Source organism: Arctopsyche grandis, chromosome 2 (genome assembly GCF_051622035.1).
Source record: "Arctopsyche grandis isolate Sample6627 chromosome 2, ASM5162203v2, whole genome shotgun sequence".
Lineage (NCBI taxonomy): Eukaryota > Metazoa > Arthropoda > Insecta > Trichoptera > Hydropsychidae > Arctopsyche > Arctopsyche grandis.
Genome location: NC_135356.1, coordinates 11708230 through 11727304, shown reverse-complemented (window position 1 = coordinate 11727304; position 19075 = coordinate 11708230). Strand labels below are relative to the sequence as shown.

Sequence of the window (19075 nt, the reverse complement as noted above, 5' to 3'; positions counted from 1 at the left end):
TGTCAGCTGCCTCATCAACTTATATACACTCTCGTTCCATATATGCACATTAAGATACATATTCAGATATACAAACATCAGAAATTCAGATAATCAAGATTATTGCATTTGTCATGATTAATATTTTCAACCTTTACTTTTAACAATAAATCAAAACTTTAACACTTTCATATGTATATTTAGTATTTTTTAGTCACTATTAAATATACATATGTACGTATTTCTTTTATAGAATTGAGTATAACAATGAAATCTTATTTGACTAGTTGCAGTCATTATAATTAAATTCAACTACAATTTCACACATGCCAAAAGCAAAATCCCATTTTATCACAAAATAATCGCACACAGTTCACAAAAAAAAAATGCAAGATAAAAATTGTCGCAAATTGGGCAACAACGCAGATGATTTGTTCAAAAAATAAAAATAATAACTCACATTACACACGCTATATCAGCTTTATTTTTATCCAAATTATAATAATACAAGAGCGCAATTAGCAAAATTGACATTGAATTATAGTTAAACGCTAGTGGCGAGCTACACATGCATATGCAATTTGGGAAATATTAAATTCTATTTTATTTATATATGTATGTATGTATATAGTATACGCTAAAATATGGTGCAAATAAATTGAAGCGACTTGAAAACAGTTCGCATTGTGATTAATACATTTGAATAACACTTAAAACTAAAAAAAATAAAAATCAGGAGTGTAAAATTCCTTTTTGGAATAAACTGTTATATGTGATTAAAATTTAATCGAGATTTCAAAATAAATCATTCTGAAATTCAGATTTAAGGTAGACCAATATTAAAAATTAACTTTTAAACACGTGTTGTGATGTATATATGTATGTATGTACATATATTTTTTTATTTATTATAGCAACAACTCTTTGTTGAATAATATTTGATTACAGAACAAGGTTACAAAGTTACAAACTTCCCGGTAGTACCGATTATTGTGCTATAAATCTTCACAACCACCGTTTTATTGCTTAGGATCTTATCGCATAACCATCGCATCACAAAAAACAGAACGAAATAAACCAACAGAGCATACAAAATAAGTATATGTGCACTGTTTGAATCGTCTAACAGTGGTTAATTAAATATTAACGTATACGATTATCGAAGAGACGACGACGACGGCAAAAGCCATTACGATGTACTTGTATTTTGCCCAGAATGAAACGTTATTTTTTTGTGCAATATCTTTGGTTCTGTGTCCTCTGGATCGCTTTTTGCCAAACTTTCGTTCAAATTCCTCGAGCTCCTTTTGATTCTTTTCATCTTCTTCCAGTCTCTTTTTATCCTCTTCCTCCTTTTTGGCATTCAGTTGCTGAAGTTTCTTCTCTTTGCAAATTTCATCACATGGAATGTTTACTTCATTTTGTCTCACCTATAAAAGTATAAGTACATACATACATAAGGTGAAGACTATGAATTTAAAATATCGAAAAGAACACATACTAAATAGCAGCGAGTTTACAATGATTTAATATAAATTGAATTGTAAAAATAAATTAAAAAGACAAGACTTTAATTAACTAAAGTACAGACATGACATGTTTGGCTTTCCCTTACTCATTAAAGTTTATTGCTTTTTTTATTTTAAATGTCTTGAAACCATAAAAAGATATTATTAGATAAATCAACGTTTTTAAAGGCACTATAAAACCGTCTATTTTTCAATTAATCATGTTTTAATCTGTGCTCTGATTGAAGAAGTTATGTTTTCTTTTTTTTAAAGCGCATACAGTCTCACCAGCCTTCAATTTAAAAATACAATCGTGCAAATATAAATCAAAATGAAATAGTATTAATTACCACATCGCATGGCATTTCCTTCTTTATTCTTCTACATGCGCAAAATACCCGTGTTTTCTTTGAGCAGTCCTTCGAACATTCTCCAGAGTGGCAAATAAACGAGCATCTATGTCCACATCCCAACTGTAACAAAATAAATACATCTAATGATGAAAATTTATGTTGTCAAATTAAAGCGGTAAATTTTTAAATAAGTACAAATCAAATAACAATTTTATATAACTCAAATTTGTCATTTTTGCAATGAAAATATATGCCATATTGTAGTTTAGCATAATTTTTGTTAACATCCGAGCATTTTTGATATCGAGAATGAAGAAAAGGAAGATAGATAAGGTCAAATTCATCAAATATTCTGCCTATACTACTGAAAACCAATAACTGAAACACTAAAGCGGTAGCTTCACAGAAAAGTTACGGTGCGTTCCAGATCAGGTTGCATTTCAAAGCATCGTATTTAATCCAGTTTTACTTAAAAATGGCTTTTGTAGAAATAAAATCAAATTTACGGAACATTTCCGATGATAACTAACGATAGCCTCGCCTTGAGTGTCATTTAACCGTTGGCCCGCGGCCGTCTTCTATGGAAGCTTTGGGCGACAAGTCTGTAGCGCGGCGGTCTTCCATAGAATTTCTGTACTTTGCACGGGATTTTGAGGCTTATATGCGCCTATTTCAACTGTTTTAAGGTTCAAAATTGGTTGAATATATTACTGAGTTGAATGCCATCTATTCAATTTGCTTAAAATGAATATATACCAGTCAAAAATTAGTTTTTTGTGGAACCATACTGAAACCTCGTTCATGTGACGTCACATCTTCATACAATTATGAAGAATGATTATTTGACAATTAATCCAAAACTACGATATATTATGTATTTTATTGTTTAAAATAATACTTTATGTGTTAATTAACATATCTGGTTACTTCAGTAAATATTAAAATCTGTATTTAAGGTCGAAAACTCGATTGCCAAATTCGCGAAAAAGGTGCCGCCGCGTACAGGGCTTGTTCGCTATATTTATTGCCGTGGGCAAAGGATTAACCTCTTATTTCCGTTCAATTTTGCCATTTAGAGCAACACACGTCGTGTAGTTATGTTCGGACATCCTGAATATACGTATAATGTGCTCAATTAAGTTTAAAGCAAATATAAGATTACTCACATTTAGGGTTTGCAATACCGATATTACCGAAACCGGGAGACGAATATTTTAGCCGAATTCAGAATACTTACTTCCGAATTCACACTCCCGTATAACGCGCAAACTCAAATTAAAAACGCAGCCACATGGAAAAATATTATGTTAAATATACTGCCTGATTTCTTTTTTTTGGTTGCTCAGATGCAGTATAATTTTACGGTTCGACTTCATTGAGCACCCCAAAATTAAAATTCCTATAAAGCTTTAAAGATTTAAGGACAACTAATTATATAAAGTGATTTAATGCCGTCACGGGTAATTGGGTGCTGATACGCGTGACAGTGCCGCCACATGGGCAAATGTATGAAATCACGCGGTTGGCTGAGTGTTAAGATATCATTAATCGATATAAATTCAAATTACACCTTTTCCGAAGACGAATTTAACACACTTTCATGATTTATTTTTCCCCCTTTAAAATCTCTTGAGTATTAATAAATTGTAGGGAGCCTGGAATTAAGGTCGACGTAAATAAATAAAAAAATCCTACTGTGGATCGAACTGCTCGGCCACTCTCTTTTTAACATTATAAAACGATATAAATATATTTTTTATATTAAATTTATAATGAAACTGATGTTAAATTATTCCACAAGTATGACAACTCCATTGCCCGCTTTTTGCAATACCGGTTTAGATATTTACAATACCAGTTTTGATATTTATAATAGCAAAATACCGGTATTGATATTTTGTCCGGTATTGCAAACCCTACACACATTCAAAAATCCACATGCACATATGTACATGTAGTTTTAAGAACCTTGCCAAGTGTCAACAGCATAATGTTTGTGTATAATATCAAGATTTTTGGCAGATTGGCGCACGCAAGCCAAGTTATTATAAACGCTTATTAACGAGAAATCCTCGGTTGCTGCACAGGCTTTGATGATTTGCTAAATTACCAAGATATCGGTTATGAAACCGAAGGCAGTTTTGCTTACCATGCGACTGCATTGTTGTTTGCACGAGAGCGTTTCGCTTTTGACACTTTCATCAGAGTCTGTCAAAAGACAACATCTTATATAGAGCTCGGTGAGACCGCAGTGGCATTGTTTCTTCAAAAATTGTTGACACTTATCGCAAGGTGGTGGATGGCATGGTTTCGTGCAAGGATGTTTGCATCCTTCGGGCCTTGAAAATCTGCATAGGAGTGAACAATTTTCACAATCGGTAAAAACCTAAAAATACACGTTTTTAATCACAGCGTTTCAATTATAGCATTAGATAGAACGAATGGTGAAATTTTCACCTCGTCGTTGGCTGATGGTTGGACGGAATGACAGTCTCGGCTACACGTATGATTCGTACATTTCAATGGACGACCGCACTGTCTTCCGCAAGATGTTACACGAGCTTCGCTACATGGGAATTCGCCATTTTCATGACCGCCCAGACACGGTCTAGTAACTGGAACTTTGCACGGCAGACATGGTAAAGTTCGTATTTCAATCTGCAATAAAAATAAAACATAAATAAATAATGTATTGCGCCTTAATACTATTAACCCTTTGAGTGCTGACGTCTTTTATGTTGAAAGCCCGCCACGCTGAAAATTTCGCCAACACTTCCAACTAGAATTATTTAGAAATCCAATAGAACGCAGGTTTAAAAATTGGAGCTAATCCAAACAAACCGTAGATCACTATCCTAGATAACAAACACAGAGAATTTCGAGTTTTGTAAAGGTGTGTTTAAACTCTCTAATATATCTCTAATACATATAACAAAAGAAGTAGTGTTTTTCCAAAACTAGTTCTATCTTTTTCATTGTTGTTAAAATTTAATGCTCACAATCGAAATACCAAGCCACAATCTAAAATACTCGGCAGTTAGGGATGTCCATCGAGAAATTCTGCTATGGTTATAAATTCAGAAATTATAGTGAAGATCAATCTTTATAAACATTCACACGGATTACACGACCCCATGTTCAATGCATTTTTTTTAATGCTACCTGGAAAGGCTTAGCGGGTAGTATTCTTGTTTATTTTTACATACTCAAAATATAACGCCCATCGGCGTATTTCAGGCTCATGGACTTGTTGGCAAAACGTCGATCCGCGTTAGTCAGCATTCATAGGGTTAATGAAAGAAAATAATAAAAAGGAGTCCGACTCCGACTCTAGCTCGACAGTTAGAGTGGGACAAAACCGAATTGGCAATATGCCTACTAAGATTAATAGCCTATCGATGAAGTGTTTGAGCAGTATATAAAAAAAATATATGGAAAAAGTGTGCAACTCAAAAATTATACCTTAGGTGCTTGAACTTCCCACGGGCCAGCTGGTTTGGGAAGTGGCAGCAAAACTGGAACTGCATTGTGACACAAAATGGAACATTTGTGGCCACACGGCAAAGTTTTACCGCATTTTTGCTTACAAGGAGGACAAGCACCAAAATGACACTTGTGCAAATTTTCTTTAATGTGATCACATGTGAACGGAAGTCTAAAAAAACAAAAATGAAAAATTATCACAAAATAGAAATATATCATTGATACTGCAAAAAAAATCTACTGACAGACCCCGATAACTAAAACAGACTCGCAGCTAAAGCCGTCAGTTTATGACACATGAGAAATCGAACTCAAGCCCAGTGATGATTATTCCAAACAGATGATGTTTTGGCACCAACGCTATCATGATTAGTAACAAGACTACAAAGTCACACAAATCAGCTAATGGTTTGGTCAAATTTACCATGTATTTTTTATCTAGGCCTTGAATAAGTCATCAAAATATTACCATAGAATTTACCAGACTATACATACATATGTACATATATGTCGTAAAACATTCACAATTCTCAGAATATGTGTAGCCAATATGATAGCCAATCATTGCATGACGGTTTGAGTAATTTTTGACAGTGACAGCTATATGAGCAAACTTGTACATATTGTTAATTGGTCCATAATTATAGTTTCAGTCGAATCTGCTTCGCAGAAGTAAAAAATGTGCTTACTTGCAATTCTGCATACACTTTGGAGGTTTTGTGTTCCTTTCGACTCCACAGGGGACGGAGTAATACGTTCCGTTACATCGGCATGTCACTTTGGCAGTCAGAGGACACGGGTAGCACAGACCGGTGTGACACGTATTCGGGCATTTGTGCTTTTTGCATTGCAGGGTCTTGCCACATACTTTGTCGCACGGTGGACATTCCCCATCGCAGCACTTTTTATTGCAAGCATGGCGTCCACATTCCTTCATTATTTTGCACTTAGTTTCGCATAAATATTGTTTATGACATGGCAGTTGCTTTACGTGTAGTCTGCACCGGCAAGTTTTGTCAACCAATTTGAGGCACTGTTGAAATAAAAAGACAGATTAATTCTAGTTTCATAACACTTGTATCTAATAAGATCTTTTATATGTATTGTTAAATCTTCTCTACCTTTCAATTCATATTTTAAGCACATGTTTCAAAACATTACTAAGCAAAAATTGTTTCAAAATAATATTCATTTCACAATTTGAACTTTTAATTCAGCAAAATTCAATATTGCAATTGTGTATACCATTTTTTAAATTCAGCATATTCAATAGATGCATTGGACTTCTTTCGACATTGAATTTCAATTTTGCAGTTTGATAATATAAAATGGCAAAGCAGACGCTTATCATTTGAGAAGGGAAGGATATAGAAGTATAGAGTTAAATATAAAGTTAAAACGTGCTTGTAAAAAGAGACATAAAATGTCATAACGATCCGATAAATAAAATGTTAACAATTTGCATTTTCTTTTATGGCACTGTACTTCAATAAAATTGTATTTAAATACCAAATGAACAGTGGCAGTAGTGGCTGTTTCAAATGGGTGACCGCGAAAAAGTCGAAAATATTCGTTTATCATGAATATATATGAAAAACGGTTAGTATATATATCAGTGGCGTGTGGTAAGTCTCTCTCCCCCCGTCGTACATCCTCACTTAATTTGCGCGAGCAGGGTACAACAGGAACAAGAAGAACAGGCTTTTCCTCCCGTATCCTGCGCGCGCACATTAAACAAGGCTGTGTGACAAAAAGAGAGCTAATTTCACCGCATGCCACTGATATACATTATATATAATACATAGTACTGTTTACTATGCACCCTTTTTTTTTGATCTTTCGACTTCAGATCTTTCGATTTTTGATCTTTGCCTTCCGATATTTGCTTTTTCGACCGTTTCACATTCTGTAGGAAGACACTTAGGAAAAACGTATGTGCCATCCCTTTCGCTGCCTCTCGACCAATAGCATTTCGTATAGACAATAGAACATTGTACATACGAAATGCTATTGTTCGAGATGGGTTGAAAACGACAGCACGAAGTGTCTACTATAAGAACAACCGTCGATTGGAATATCGACATGAAAGAAATTAAAAGTGACCAAAACAGAATATAGGAGGCAAAAGATTAATCGTTAAAAACGACGAAAACTCGTTTAAAAGAAATGCCTCCAGATAATGGGAAAGAAAATTGTCGTCAAATTATTCTACCGAACCTATACGAATCATATTATTCATCACCTGTGGACACTGTCCTTTGTGACATTTATTAGGACACATGTGTTCGCCACATAGTAGCAATTTATCACACGTGCCACCGCACGATGTGACCTCATTGGGACAAGTTACTTCCTTGTGAACGGCTCCGCAAGGACACTTTTGTAGACCCGTGAACGGGCAATCGCCACACACCGATACGTGACATATCTCTTCGCATTTGTGAAAACCGCAAGCGAACGGTTTACCACACACCTAAAACAGATCATAATGTTAACGATAATATGATGCATGAAAATTCAAACAACACATAAATACACTTCATTTCATAAGCATTTCGTAAAATGTGGAAGTGAGTTCTTATTGATTGAAGATTTTTGTTATAAAACTCACATACATATAATATATTTCAAACAACTTTTTCAAAGTAAAAATCCGACATTCTTATATTCCTCTGGTTTAAAAATAATTTATTGAATAATAAAATACGGATGTAGGATGTGGCTTAAGTCAGAGTATAGCTTACTGGTTAAACAATTTACAAATTCCAGCCAGTTTATTAAATTTTCTCGATGATTACGAGTATGCCTATCGTTAGATTACAAGATCAGAATTATATGATCAACCAGTTTTGCCATTATGATAATTCAAATAAGAAATCAGCTATGATAAAAAGATCAAACATCTAACTTATTCACAAAATCATAAAAGGGATAGAAAGTAAGTATGAATTATCATATCGACATCGACAATTATGTATTAAATCGTCTCAACAATTATCAGCAGGTAAAAATTGAAAAATTGTGACAAAATGTTGTAGATTTGGATTTTATAATCATGCAGATCTTGACAGCAATAATGGAAATACTCACAATCGTTGAAAAAATCGAATAAATTTAACTTAATCGATATATAATAATAATATTTAGTTATATATTATATAATATCAATAGATGAAGTTTTGTTTTCATTTGACTAGTATACTTTTTTTTTATTTTGAGTGTTTGAAAGTTACACTGCGTGTGCGGTTGAGTATGTTTTTATCTGCTGCTTAGCTAAATGGAATAAAGGAAAGTCCAAAGGGTGTATTACGGTATCGCATCGCCATTCTGAGTCGGCACACGGTCTTTGCACAGTGAATTTTTTACATTGACATGTTTGTAGAGATGTTTTTGGACACGGTTCGCATTCGCCAGGGTGACACTTCTCTTCGCACTTATGCAAATTGCACGTTAATATCTTATTGCACGTTTTGGTGCACGACCAGTTGTGAACGCTGCATCGCACAGGTTTCGGATCGCTTTGTTTGCAGTTACATAGCATGTTGATCATCTTGGGACAAGGCGGACAAGACCCTGAAAATAAGTGAAAATACGTTTGACATATTTTATTTATACTTTGGGAAAGGTGGCATAGCCGAATTCATTTTATATTCTCCCATGAAGCCATTATCGGGTTGCCCCTGAGCGACATCTATGGATTCACGGTCATTTTAACGAATCCGTTTTACTGTGGAAATCTTACATTGCAATTTGCCATGCGCCCTTTTTAACATGAACATGAACATTTTACTGAGTGAGCTGTCTTTTAGCGCATTCCTTTGTCTGTATCCAATGCTTTTTACAATGCTGCAAGTTTTGGGTATAGCCCAGTACATTTACTACATTTATATAAAACAAAATTTATTTCTTCAATTAAAATAAACTTTATCTGCACGCAAATAGAATTAGATAAGATCGTACGGTTAAAAATGAAGTACAATGGAATACTACACATCCGAGTCGAATAAACACATAATTTGATATGAAAAATCTAACAATATTCGGAACGAATTTAATGAACATAGAGATCGAATCCCTTTATTTGTCAGTTTTGTGCCAGATTAATCAGCATTAAATCAGTAATATCAAAAATTAAATCGGCTGCGATTGAAATGGTAATTGTAAATGAAAATAAAAATAACAAATGATGAAACATTTCAACATTATGATTAAGGTGATGGATAAATTCTACAAATTCTGATCATAATGGACATCAATAAAGCTTTTTACCTGTGTTAATAAAAGGGACATATTTATTGAAATAGTCGCTTTCAGAATTCTTGGTATTAAAAATAAATTTCATTAAAAAATAATATATTCGTACGGTAAAAAGGTTACACGGTAAGACGTCCAGAATAAAAAGGATTCGGTAAGATGTCCGTACATGACTTATATTGTATTAAACTTGTATATAAATTTAAAGATTATAAATTTCACATCATATTTAAGTATTGGTTGTAAATAGTATTTGGATGGTTTTGTCAATTTGATGAGGAACCGTTTCAACAATGAAATCAGATAAATTGGCAAACTCAGATAGAAGAAGATCGACTTGGAGTCACAACTATCCAAGTCTAACGAGCAACACTACAGATAATACTCGGAAATGCTTTTCAATCGAGATCAACCCATTAGATCGAACCCGGCAACCATTTGGTTACCACCAAGCTATGCTGCTTCTAACATAATTTGTATTAACATTGTTAAATAATATATGTATTGACCTGGATGGCATAAGAGAAGACATCTGTGTCCGCAATCCGGTTTTAGAGCTTTATCGCAAGTGGCGCCGCAAGAGTGAGGAATGAGCCACGGTTGAAATTCCGGGTCGCGTACCTTTCCACAGAAACATTCGTATTTGTTTGGAACGTTCTCCTGGAAATACGAGTTAAAATATTAATGCGAGTTGTAGTATACAATGATATACATAGTAGGGTCACTAATGACACGGATATGAATTGCAATAATTGAAATTATTCTAAAAAAAAACACGATTACATATGTGAAAATATTAGGTCAATGTTGTATTACTGTACCTGTTTATAAGAGCAACGACACTTTGGACAGCACCATTCGATCTTCTTGAAAGACTTCACCCTTACAGGTAAGTCTCCGACGGTGGGATCGGAAGATTCGGTCTGTTGGTAAATAGTACTCGAAGCCCATCTTTGAATACATGGCAGATGAAAAGCAGTAAAACAGGTACCGCAACTCCATATCTACAAATTATGTATATAATAAAACAACAACGATTAGGAAATGAAAAAATGCATAAATTTAAAAATTAGCATCCACAGTATAACCTCGATTATCTGAATTGTTAAAAAAAATCAAAAATTTTACGATTTTGCTGCTTTTTTAAATTTCTTCCACCAAATGCCATGTCTGTAATACAACCGATGGATCAGGGTGTAATAGAAACATTCAAACGCTTATATAGAAAACAGATGTTTCAACGATTATTGCTAGCAGACGAAAATAATGAAGAAACAGTTATCAGCTTCTACAAGAAAATAAATTTAAAAGACTTGTTACACAGGCAGCAGAAAGTTGTAATTATTTAAAGGCGTCAACATTGAAAAAATCGTGGAACAAAATTTTGTAAAGGCCATTAGTATGTTCAAGTAACGCATTAATAAGTGATGAGACATTACGAGAGCAATAGCACATCTTTCAATATGTGGTGAATGTGACGAAGAAGATGTCATCAGTGGTTAAATTGCGAAGCGAACGATCCTGGATTCCAAAATTTTGAACGATGAAGAAATAAAAGAATTATCTACCTCAGTGGAACAAGATGAAGAAGACAATGAGGAAATTTGCGAGGGGGATATCGGTCCTACAAATTTTGAAGCTTTTCAGTGCTTAGACGTTGCCATGAAGTGATTTGAGAACCAAGAAGAATGTAACTCGAAACAACTAGGTGTCTTAAAAGTATTCGCGATTTGGCATAAAGAACAAAGAGAACAGCAAAAATCCATAATTGAATGTCTTAATATTGATCTTCATGATATTATATATGTAAATGTAAGCAAATAAAAATTATTCATCTTGAATGTACTCATATTTCCCTGTCAATTGTGATTTTTTCGATTATTCAGACTACCTTCATCCCCCAATTAGTCCAGATAATCGAGGTTCTACTGTATTGAGAAATACTAAAAATACGAGTCTAGAGACTCGTACTTTTAGTATTTCTCAAGATTCAATATTCTCAATATTATACTCAATATTCATTTTTAGAAAAATTAATAACTAAACTTACAGGTTGAACTCTTTTCACGGATGCAATACAAACGAGACAAATGGCAGCACCCGATTGGAATGATTGCTCAAGAAATTCTCTAGTTTTTCCTAAACTCATGTTGCCTTGTCCAATATAATTACCGGTAACAGAATCTGAAAAAATAACACAATTGGAAATGAAATAAAATTGAAATCCATATCTCGATAGTGTTTTGGTATATATTATGAAATATAATATATCGACTTTCAATAAACCTAAAATCTGAGCTTCTTCCAAATCCTCCTCCTCGGAAGACGACTCATAATTGGAAACGTGCTTTTGAATTGACGCCTGCATATTTGCGCTGGCTTCCTTGAACTTGGTCGGCACCTCCTGTTTAGATGTATTTGTCTTGATCTTAGTCGGCACTTCATGTTTAGTTGAATTCATTTTGATTTGTGAATCAGGAGGTCTTCCAGATCCTCGTCCCGTGCCGCCTTTGAACCATGCATTGTCCGAGTTGCGGTTATTTCTCCAACGTTCACCCATATTGATTTAAATCAGTTCAGTCTGTAAAAATAAACTGATAAATTCACAACAACATATCAAATTACAATGTATGTATGTATAAGACGCGTCTGGGAATGAAGCAATGTAAACATGTACGGCATAAATGAGTCAGAGATGTACATATTTTGATTCGCATTTATTTCAATGACGTAATATGTAATTCTGCAAAAAAAAAACCGAAAATATACATAATACCGCAACTTAATGAATCTTTAATGTACAAAACGTATGTAAAAGCAAGTTATGTATATCAAAGGTATATTATATTACATGGAAAATATGATTTCAAGACGTAAGCACGTATCTTTCTCTTGCTACTGTATCATATTTCGATCTTCATATAGGTCGAGGAAATGGTTTAATAAAAATTTACATACATGGTTACCTTTTAATCATAAGTTGTTAGGTTAGGTTGAATTCTTCTGGTATTCTACGTTAGAACCAAATATTACGTCTACAATATAATATACGATAAATAATAGGGTTGAAAACTCACCGGAAGTGTAAGATATGATTGAGATAAAGAGCAAGCAGATGACAACTCATAGCTCACGTCCTCCACATCGACATACTGCAAAGGGAGCGGGGAAGTGAATGTTGCCACACGCAAAATAATGTGACGTTTCATTACTAATTTTGGTAAACGGATTATTGTGCAAATTGAGATCACGCGCATGACAATCTATTGATTTAGTTATTCGTGGCTTTCGATTGATGGAGTTTTTGGCTGTCAGATTTTAGTGACGTGCGCGAGATCGCTTTTTGCGGAGTAATCACCGTGTAATATACGTGTAATCATGGTAATTGGACTATTCGTCACATTGCGATGGTCACAAAGACAATTTTTGCCATGAAAATCGCGAATACACAATATTTGGCACTCAAGTTCTCGTTAGTATGATAGTTATCGTTAGTATGATGGACTTTTCGGCTGCCGGATGTTCCGTTATAGAGATTTTAGTGACTTTGTGACCAGTAATCACCGAACCTGTAATCATATATATCATATCGCTATTCTGTGTGTCTGTGTCTGTCTGTACGTCATAGCTAAACAACTTCCAAAACGTATACGAATATAATATCATATATCGTATATCATAATATCATGATGCATTACATATTGAGCTTCTGTTTTTTTCTTCTGTGAGAGCTGCTTCAGCTTGTTCATCGGTTGGGGTTTCCTCACTGCGATGGAATTTTGCTCGTGTTGATTCTGAATTGGTTTATAATGAGGTTCGTTCAATTGACTGGCGCCAAATGTACCTCATGAATACTGGTGATGCTGTTGAATTTTTGTATAATATACTTTATAATATATTTGACAGTTATGTTCCTCGGTTCATCATTTATCCTAATTCGGAACAACATCGTCGGGTATTTCCACCGTGGTTTGGATCCAAACTTATAAGTGATGTGCGTGCAAAATGGTTGTCTCATAGAAGATGGAAACGTAGCCAATCATTTTGTGACTATGAGAAATTCCGGACTCTTAGGAAGATCGTGAAACGTGGTGTGAGTGAGCGATATACTGTCTATCTTAATGAGATGGAGAGTGCTATTGCGGTTAATCCTAACCACTTTTTCAGATTTATTAAGAGTAAGCATATTTCACATGGCCTTGAGCATTCATTCTCATTTGGTAATAAAAGTTTTGACGGTCCTGAGGTCGCCAATGCTTTTGCTTAATTTTTTAGCTCTGTCTTTGACCAGAGAAAACCATCCCTTAATGCTAGTTTGGCTTCACAAATTGTTACTGAGGGTGTCGGTATAGACATTCCGCGGGTATCGCTGGGAGATGTTAGGATGGCTATTATGAAGCTGAAGGGGTCTGTTGGGCCTGACGGTGTGCCCCCTGACGTATTAAAGGTATGCTGTAATTCGCTTTTAGAGCCTCTTCAGTTTATTTTTAACTTTATTCTTGCTTCTGGTAATTATCCTGAAAAATGGAAATTATCTAGAGTCATTCCTATTCATAAGAGTGGCTCTAAAAATGAGGTTGAAAATTATAGACCTATTGCTATTATCTCGGCTATTCCCAAAATTTTTGACATCATCCTTCACCGTTTGATTCTTGCGCAGTTTAAAAGATTATTGTGTGATGAGCAACATGGTTTTACACCATGTCGTTCCACTACCACTAATCTCGCCTGCTTCACACATTTGATCATGTCTAAAGTTTACGTTGGTCAGCAAGTTGATGTAGCCTACTTTGACTTTCGTAAAGCCTTTGATCAAGTCAATAATGACGCTCTTTTGATCAGGTTAGCTGAAGTGGGTTTTTCAACGCGTCTTCTTAAACTCTTTGCTTCTTATCTTAGTGATAGGAAGCAATTTGTTAGATATGGTCTTAATGAATCTCCTTAATTTTTTACTCGATCTGGTGTTACTCAGGGGTCCACTTTAGGCCCACTAATATTTACAATTCTTATTAATAACCTCCCTAGAGTTTTATGTAATGCATCATGTCTCTTGTTTGCTGACGACGTTAAATTATTTTTTGCTGTCAAGGATGAGAGGCAAGCCTCTCTCCTTCAAGCTGATATTAACGCTGTCTTGGAGTTCAGTTCTAGTTTAGGCCTTGAACTTAATTTAAACAAATGTGCAATTATGAGCTATGGACGTGCACATTGGCTCTATTGTCACGGATATTCCATTAGATCCGTCTTGTTGAAGCGTGTGGAATCTATTGTCGATTTGGGTATCACTTTTGATCCTCAGCTCACCTTTCACAACCATATCAAGAAAGTCGCTGACGTTTCCTTTCGTCGACTTGGATTTGTTTTGAGATATGCAAGATTATTCTCCAATCCTTTGTCTTCTCGCTTGCTTTTCAATTCGCTTGTGAGAAGTAAGCTAGAGTATAATGCGATTGTGTGGAATCCGCATGAAGCAAATTACTCTCTGATGATTGAGAAAGTGCAAAAAGCATTTCTTCGTTTCCTATATAGGAAAGAATATGGGTATTACCCATATCTCTACCCCACTCCTTTTCTTTTGGGCATGCTTGGGTATAATTCCCTCGAACTTCGGAGAAACTTCTCATTAATTCGTTTCGTTCTCCTATTCTTACGTGGTAATACGTCATGCCCGTTGTTGCTGGAGCAGTTGGGACTTTATGTCCCTAATCACTATGTGCGTGGTAGACATCATCATTTGCTGGCTGTACCTCCTGCCCGCACAGTCCTTTTTCGAATGGCTCCTATTCCAAGAGCTATTCGACTTCTTAATGAAATCGTTGCTGCCGAGACTGAATGTGATATTTTCCACCTTAGTGAGCGTAAATTGTCGGAAATTACTCTAACCCATTTATCTGGTAGTCTGCGCTCATCATTGTTTTCATGATTGATTGTGATTTATGAGTGAAATTTTGATTAACTCTCTTCCATTTGGGCCTTACAGGGATGTTTTGTATTTGTAGTTGTTTCTTACATATTTATTGAAACTGGCTGTAGGTGCAAGGCATTCCTAATGCTATATTTTATTTGATATTTTTACTTTATCTGTTATTATTAAATGCTATTGTGGCGGCTCGCTTATACGACATGGTCGAGTTTGGTTGCCTTCCTGCGAGTGGGGACCAACCCAGCTGGGTTCGGAGAGCCACTACTCACTCTGTCTTCAGCTGTCATATAATAAACACGTGCATTAACATGCCAGTCGTCTCATTCGTTCATCCTCCATAACTGGTGACCCCCGACATCGAGCCACGCATCCTCGATCAATTTTAACATGCCGCTCATCCCTGCCTCGCCGATCCAGGCGGGGAAGCTACCCGCCGCGCCCCCATCGCCATCAACACGCGTCGCGGCCCGCGGGTGACAATAAACGAGCAGACACGGCTACCTACCTACCTACCTACCTACCTATCGACTGGAGTCCAGCCACAACGTCGATGACAGGTGCTTAAAAAAAATGGGGGAGCGAATGAGACGACGATCTTGACAGCTGGATGTGGAGTCATGCGCGATCCACTACACATAGAACGGTCATCCAGCACCACAAGACATACACCACCTCAGCACCATCATCATCATCATCATCAAGGCCCCGTCCGTCCCCACGAGCGTCGTCACGCCGAGACGGGCGGTAGCGCTACAACACCTCCACGAGCCACAACGACTCACGGTCCAGCTCGGAGTATCATCAACCACATCGATGCCCCTGCCGCCCCCGCCGCCCCACCAACCGACATCAGCCTCGGAAGAGCGGCGCCGCCGCAGCATCGCATCGGCGCGACCATCGGACCAGCCACCGTCCTGCTCGCGACGTCACCGCCCTCGAATCTACCGACCATTCAGGGCGGTACACCTACACAGCGGATGACCCACGTCAACATCTTTTTTCTCCCCACTCAATAATTTTTTTTTCTCTTTGTGTAACAATAATTTTTTTTGTATTGTAAAATTTGTTTCTTTGTAATTTTGGTATCGCTGATGCTGGGGGGGGGGAGTGATGTGGCGGCTCGCTTATTCGACATGGTCGAGTTTGGTTGCCTTCCTGCGAGTGGGGACCAACCCGGCTGGGTTCGGAGAGCCACTACTCACTCTGTCTTCAGCTGTCATATAATAAACACGTGCATTAACATGCCAGTCGTCTCATTCGTTCATCCTCCATAATTTAATTAATTAATTTTTCTATTGGTGTTTTACATTGTTTATATGTTTGTAGGTAGGTAAATAGTTTTTATTGTTTTGTAGGGATATAGCACGACTTGTACCATACGAAACTAGGTCGATGATTTCACCTATTTCCCTCATCGAACTTAATCTGTACAAATGACATTATCGCGTCCTGTTCTCGTACACGAAAGTCAGCCGTGGCCGAAATACTTCGTCCAGCTTACCCATAAAGGCGATTCGACTCGCTCCAGATACGCAATCACGAGTACACGGGAAATCCCAAGGAGCTACGCAACTACGCATCAAACATAGAACACAAAGGAAGACCTCCACCCCGTTGGAATCTTCCAGAACGTGATGTCACAAGCCCAGCTACACGTTGCTCAAGCAACATCTTTATAAACCAGCGCATCGTCCCCAGATGCCAGTGAGCTTCAGGAACTCGACCTGGCTCGTTCCAGCGAATCCCCTACCTACTGCGCTGTACATACAAAAACACCTGTATTAATCGAGTAATAAAGATCCTCTTCAAAATTCAACTGAATTTCCATAGGCTGGGAAACGGTACAAACCTTTAACCCACCCTATCAGTGGCGGCTCGTGATAATTTTTAGTGGCGGGGCTGCACTGAAAGGATGTCTAAAAAATGTCACCATAATTATTCTATCATGTCATAACAGGACAAAATAAGCACAATTTTTGGCGTACAACCACTTACATGTGGATTTAAGTATTATTGAAAAAAAACTAGCAAAATTCACCACCCATTAAAGGGGTGCGTCCAAACGCGATGAAGATTTCGAAAAATACGCTGGTACTCCAGTAAGATTGCTAAAAAAAATTCGTTCTTGCTGGTTTCGCGACGCGGATTAAAAAAAAACCCAAAACCTTTCAAAAACTTAACCCCCTAATTCGTAACGAAAAACATTAACCTGTTGACAATGCATCGATACATCGGTTGTTTCATCTGCCATAACAGCTAGATAAGTTGCTTTTTTTATTTCAGCACTTATTTGTTCCCTACACACGTTCAAAATACAATCTAAAAGTTCATTTTGAATAGTTTTTGATGTCCCTTTAAAAACCGAAGAAGTTTGAAAATGTTTTTTAAAGAATCGTCGAAATTTTGTGAATATTCTAGAAGCCCCCGAAAAACTCCTGGATTTTTTGAATTATCTGTTTCATCGTGTCCCCTCATTGGCATTTCAAATTTACCGCAAAATTTAACGCAATCAATAATTTTAAATAAAACATCCCGATTTTTTTTTACGTTTTCGTTATGCTTATCTATTTCCCGCCGACAAGCGTCCCAAAATCGTGAGATTACACACATTTTTTAAGTGTTCGACACTTCCCTCGTGTTTTTAAATTTATCGTTTAAATGTTTTAAGTCAATAACTCCTGTTTTCGTCCAAGATGCTTCGCCTGGCGACTCGCCTCCAAACAAAAGACACGGATAACAAAATAACGCGTTTTTTTCTGTACATCTCGTTAACCAATTGTATTTTTTATAAATGTTTGGATTAAATTTTCGCGAGTAACTAAAAGATCTACTAGTTGCAGGCTGTGAAATAATTAAATTGGGCGTGAGGCAGCCTAATGCTTTTATAGCGACTTTTTCGGTAAGTTCTAGTCGCGAAAAGTGCAAATTTTGTAAATATTTTACTGAATTCTTTTGTTCTTCCATTTTTAAAAGAAAAAAAATCTTAATATATTTAAATAAAAATTACGAGAAAAAGTTAAACAGATTTGAAAAAAGTTTGCTGTTATCAAAATGAAAACGACTCACCGAAGATTTGATGAGGGCTTGTACGCAACCAATTAAGAGTAACGAAAACGAATAAAGCTGTGATCGTGCGATTCAACTAATCAAATGTAAGATCAAGCGCGCGAAATCTTAAACAAACTGACAGATGAATGTCGTTTAACAGGCGAAGGCTGCCGACTGTCCAGCCCAAAACGGAAGAGTGAGTGAAAGAGAAAGAGCTATCTGCAGTTGCAAATAGCTCTTTCTCTTTCTCGTTCCGAAACTCCGGGCTGGGCGGCGTTCAGCTCGGCGCTGTAACACTTTTCAGCCAGTACAGCAACATTTTAATTCATCTGTCACCATACAAGTTAGTGGGGTCTTCGAAACGGTCAACATTACTTACAATATCACCCTTTTGGATATGGGTGATATTGTAAGTAATATTTACTCTGTCGAAGGCCCCAATAGTTAAGTCCATCCAACTAATAAAAAAATATCATTAATAAATAAAATATTAAATGTATTATTAAATATATATCTTAGAATTTTAT

At 36.2% G+C, this 19075-nt stretch overlaps 1 protein-coding gene across 1 annotated transcript; it reads right to left on the bottom strand.

Moving 5' to 3' along the window:
- Positions 1-871: 871 nt before the first annotated feature.
- LOC143922088 (NF-X1-type zinc finger protein NFXL1) lies at positions 872-12764 on the bottom strand. Its single transcript, XM_077445356.1, has 13 exons — positions 12655-12764; positions 11864-12158; positions 11628-11761; positions 10399-10581; positions 10087-10237; positions 8634-8896; positions 7566-7796; positions 6013-6356; positions 5303-5495; positions 4298-4498; positions 3990-4226; positions 1838-1960; positions 872-1409 (listed from the first exon to the last, which is right to left on the bottom strand). Exons 2-13 carry the CDS (start codon positions 12135-12137, stop codon positions 1116-1118), a joined length of 2628 nt encoding a protein of 875 aa, XP_077301482.1. The 5' UTR covers positions 12138-12158; positions 12655-12764; the 3' UTR covers positions 872-1115.
- Between the last annotated feature and the right edge of the window lie 6311 nt (positions 12765-19075).

What these genes read in the sequence shown, in the direction of transcription:
- LOC143922088 (XM_077445356.1), bottom strand. Translation starts at nt 12,137, where the DNA reads ATGGGTGAACGTTGGAGAAATAACCGCAACTCGGACAATGCATGGTTC. An exon ending in CAGAATGGCGATGCGATACC is followed by an intron (nt 7,797 to 8,633) that starts GTAATACACCCT and finishes GATCTGTTTTAG; the next exon opens with GTGTGTGGTAAACCGTTCGC. An exon ending in AGGAAATGCCATGCGATGTG is followed by an intron (nt 1,410 to 1,837) that starts GTAATTAATACT and finishes ATACTTTTATAG; the next exon opens with GTGAGACAAAATGAAGTAAA.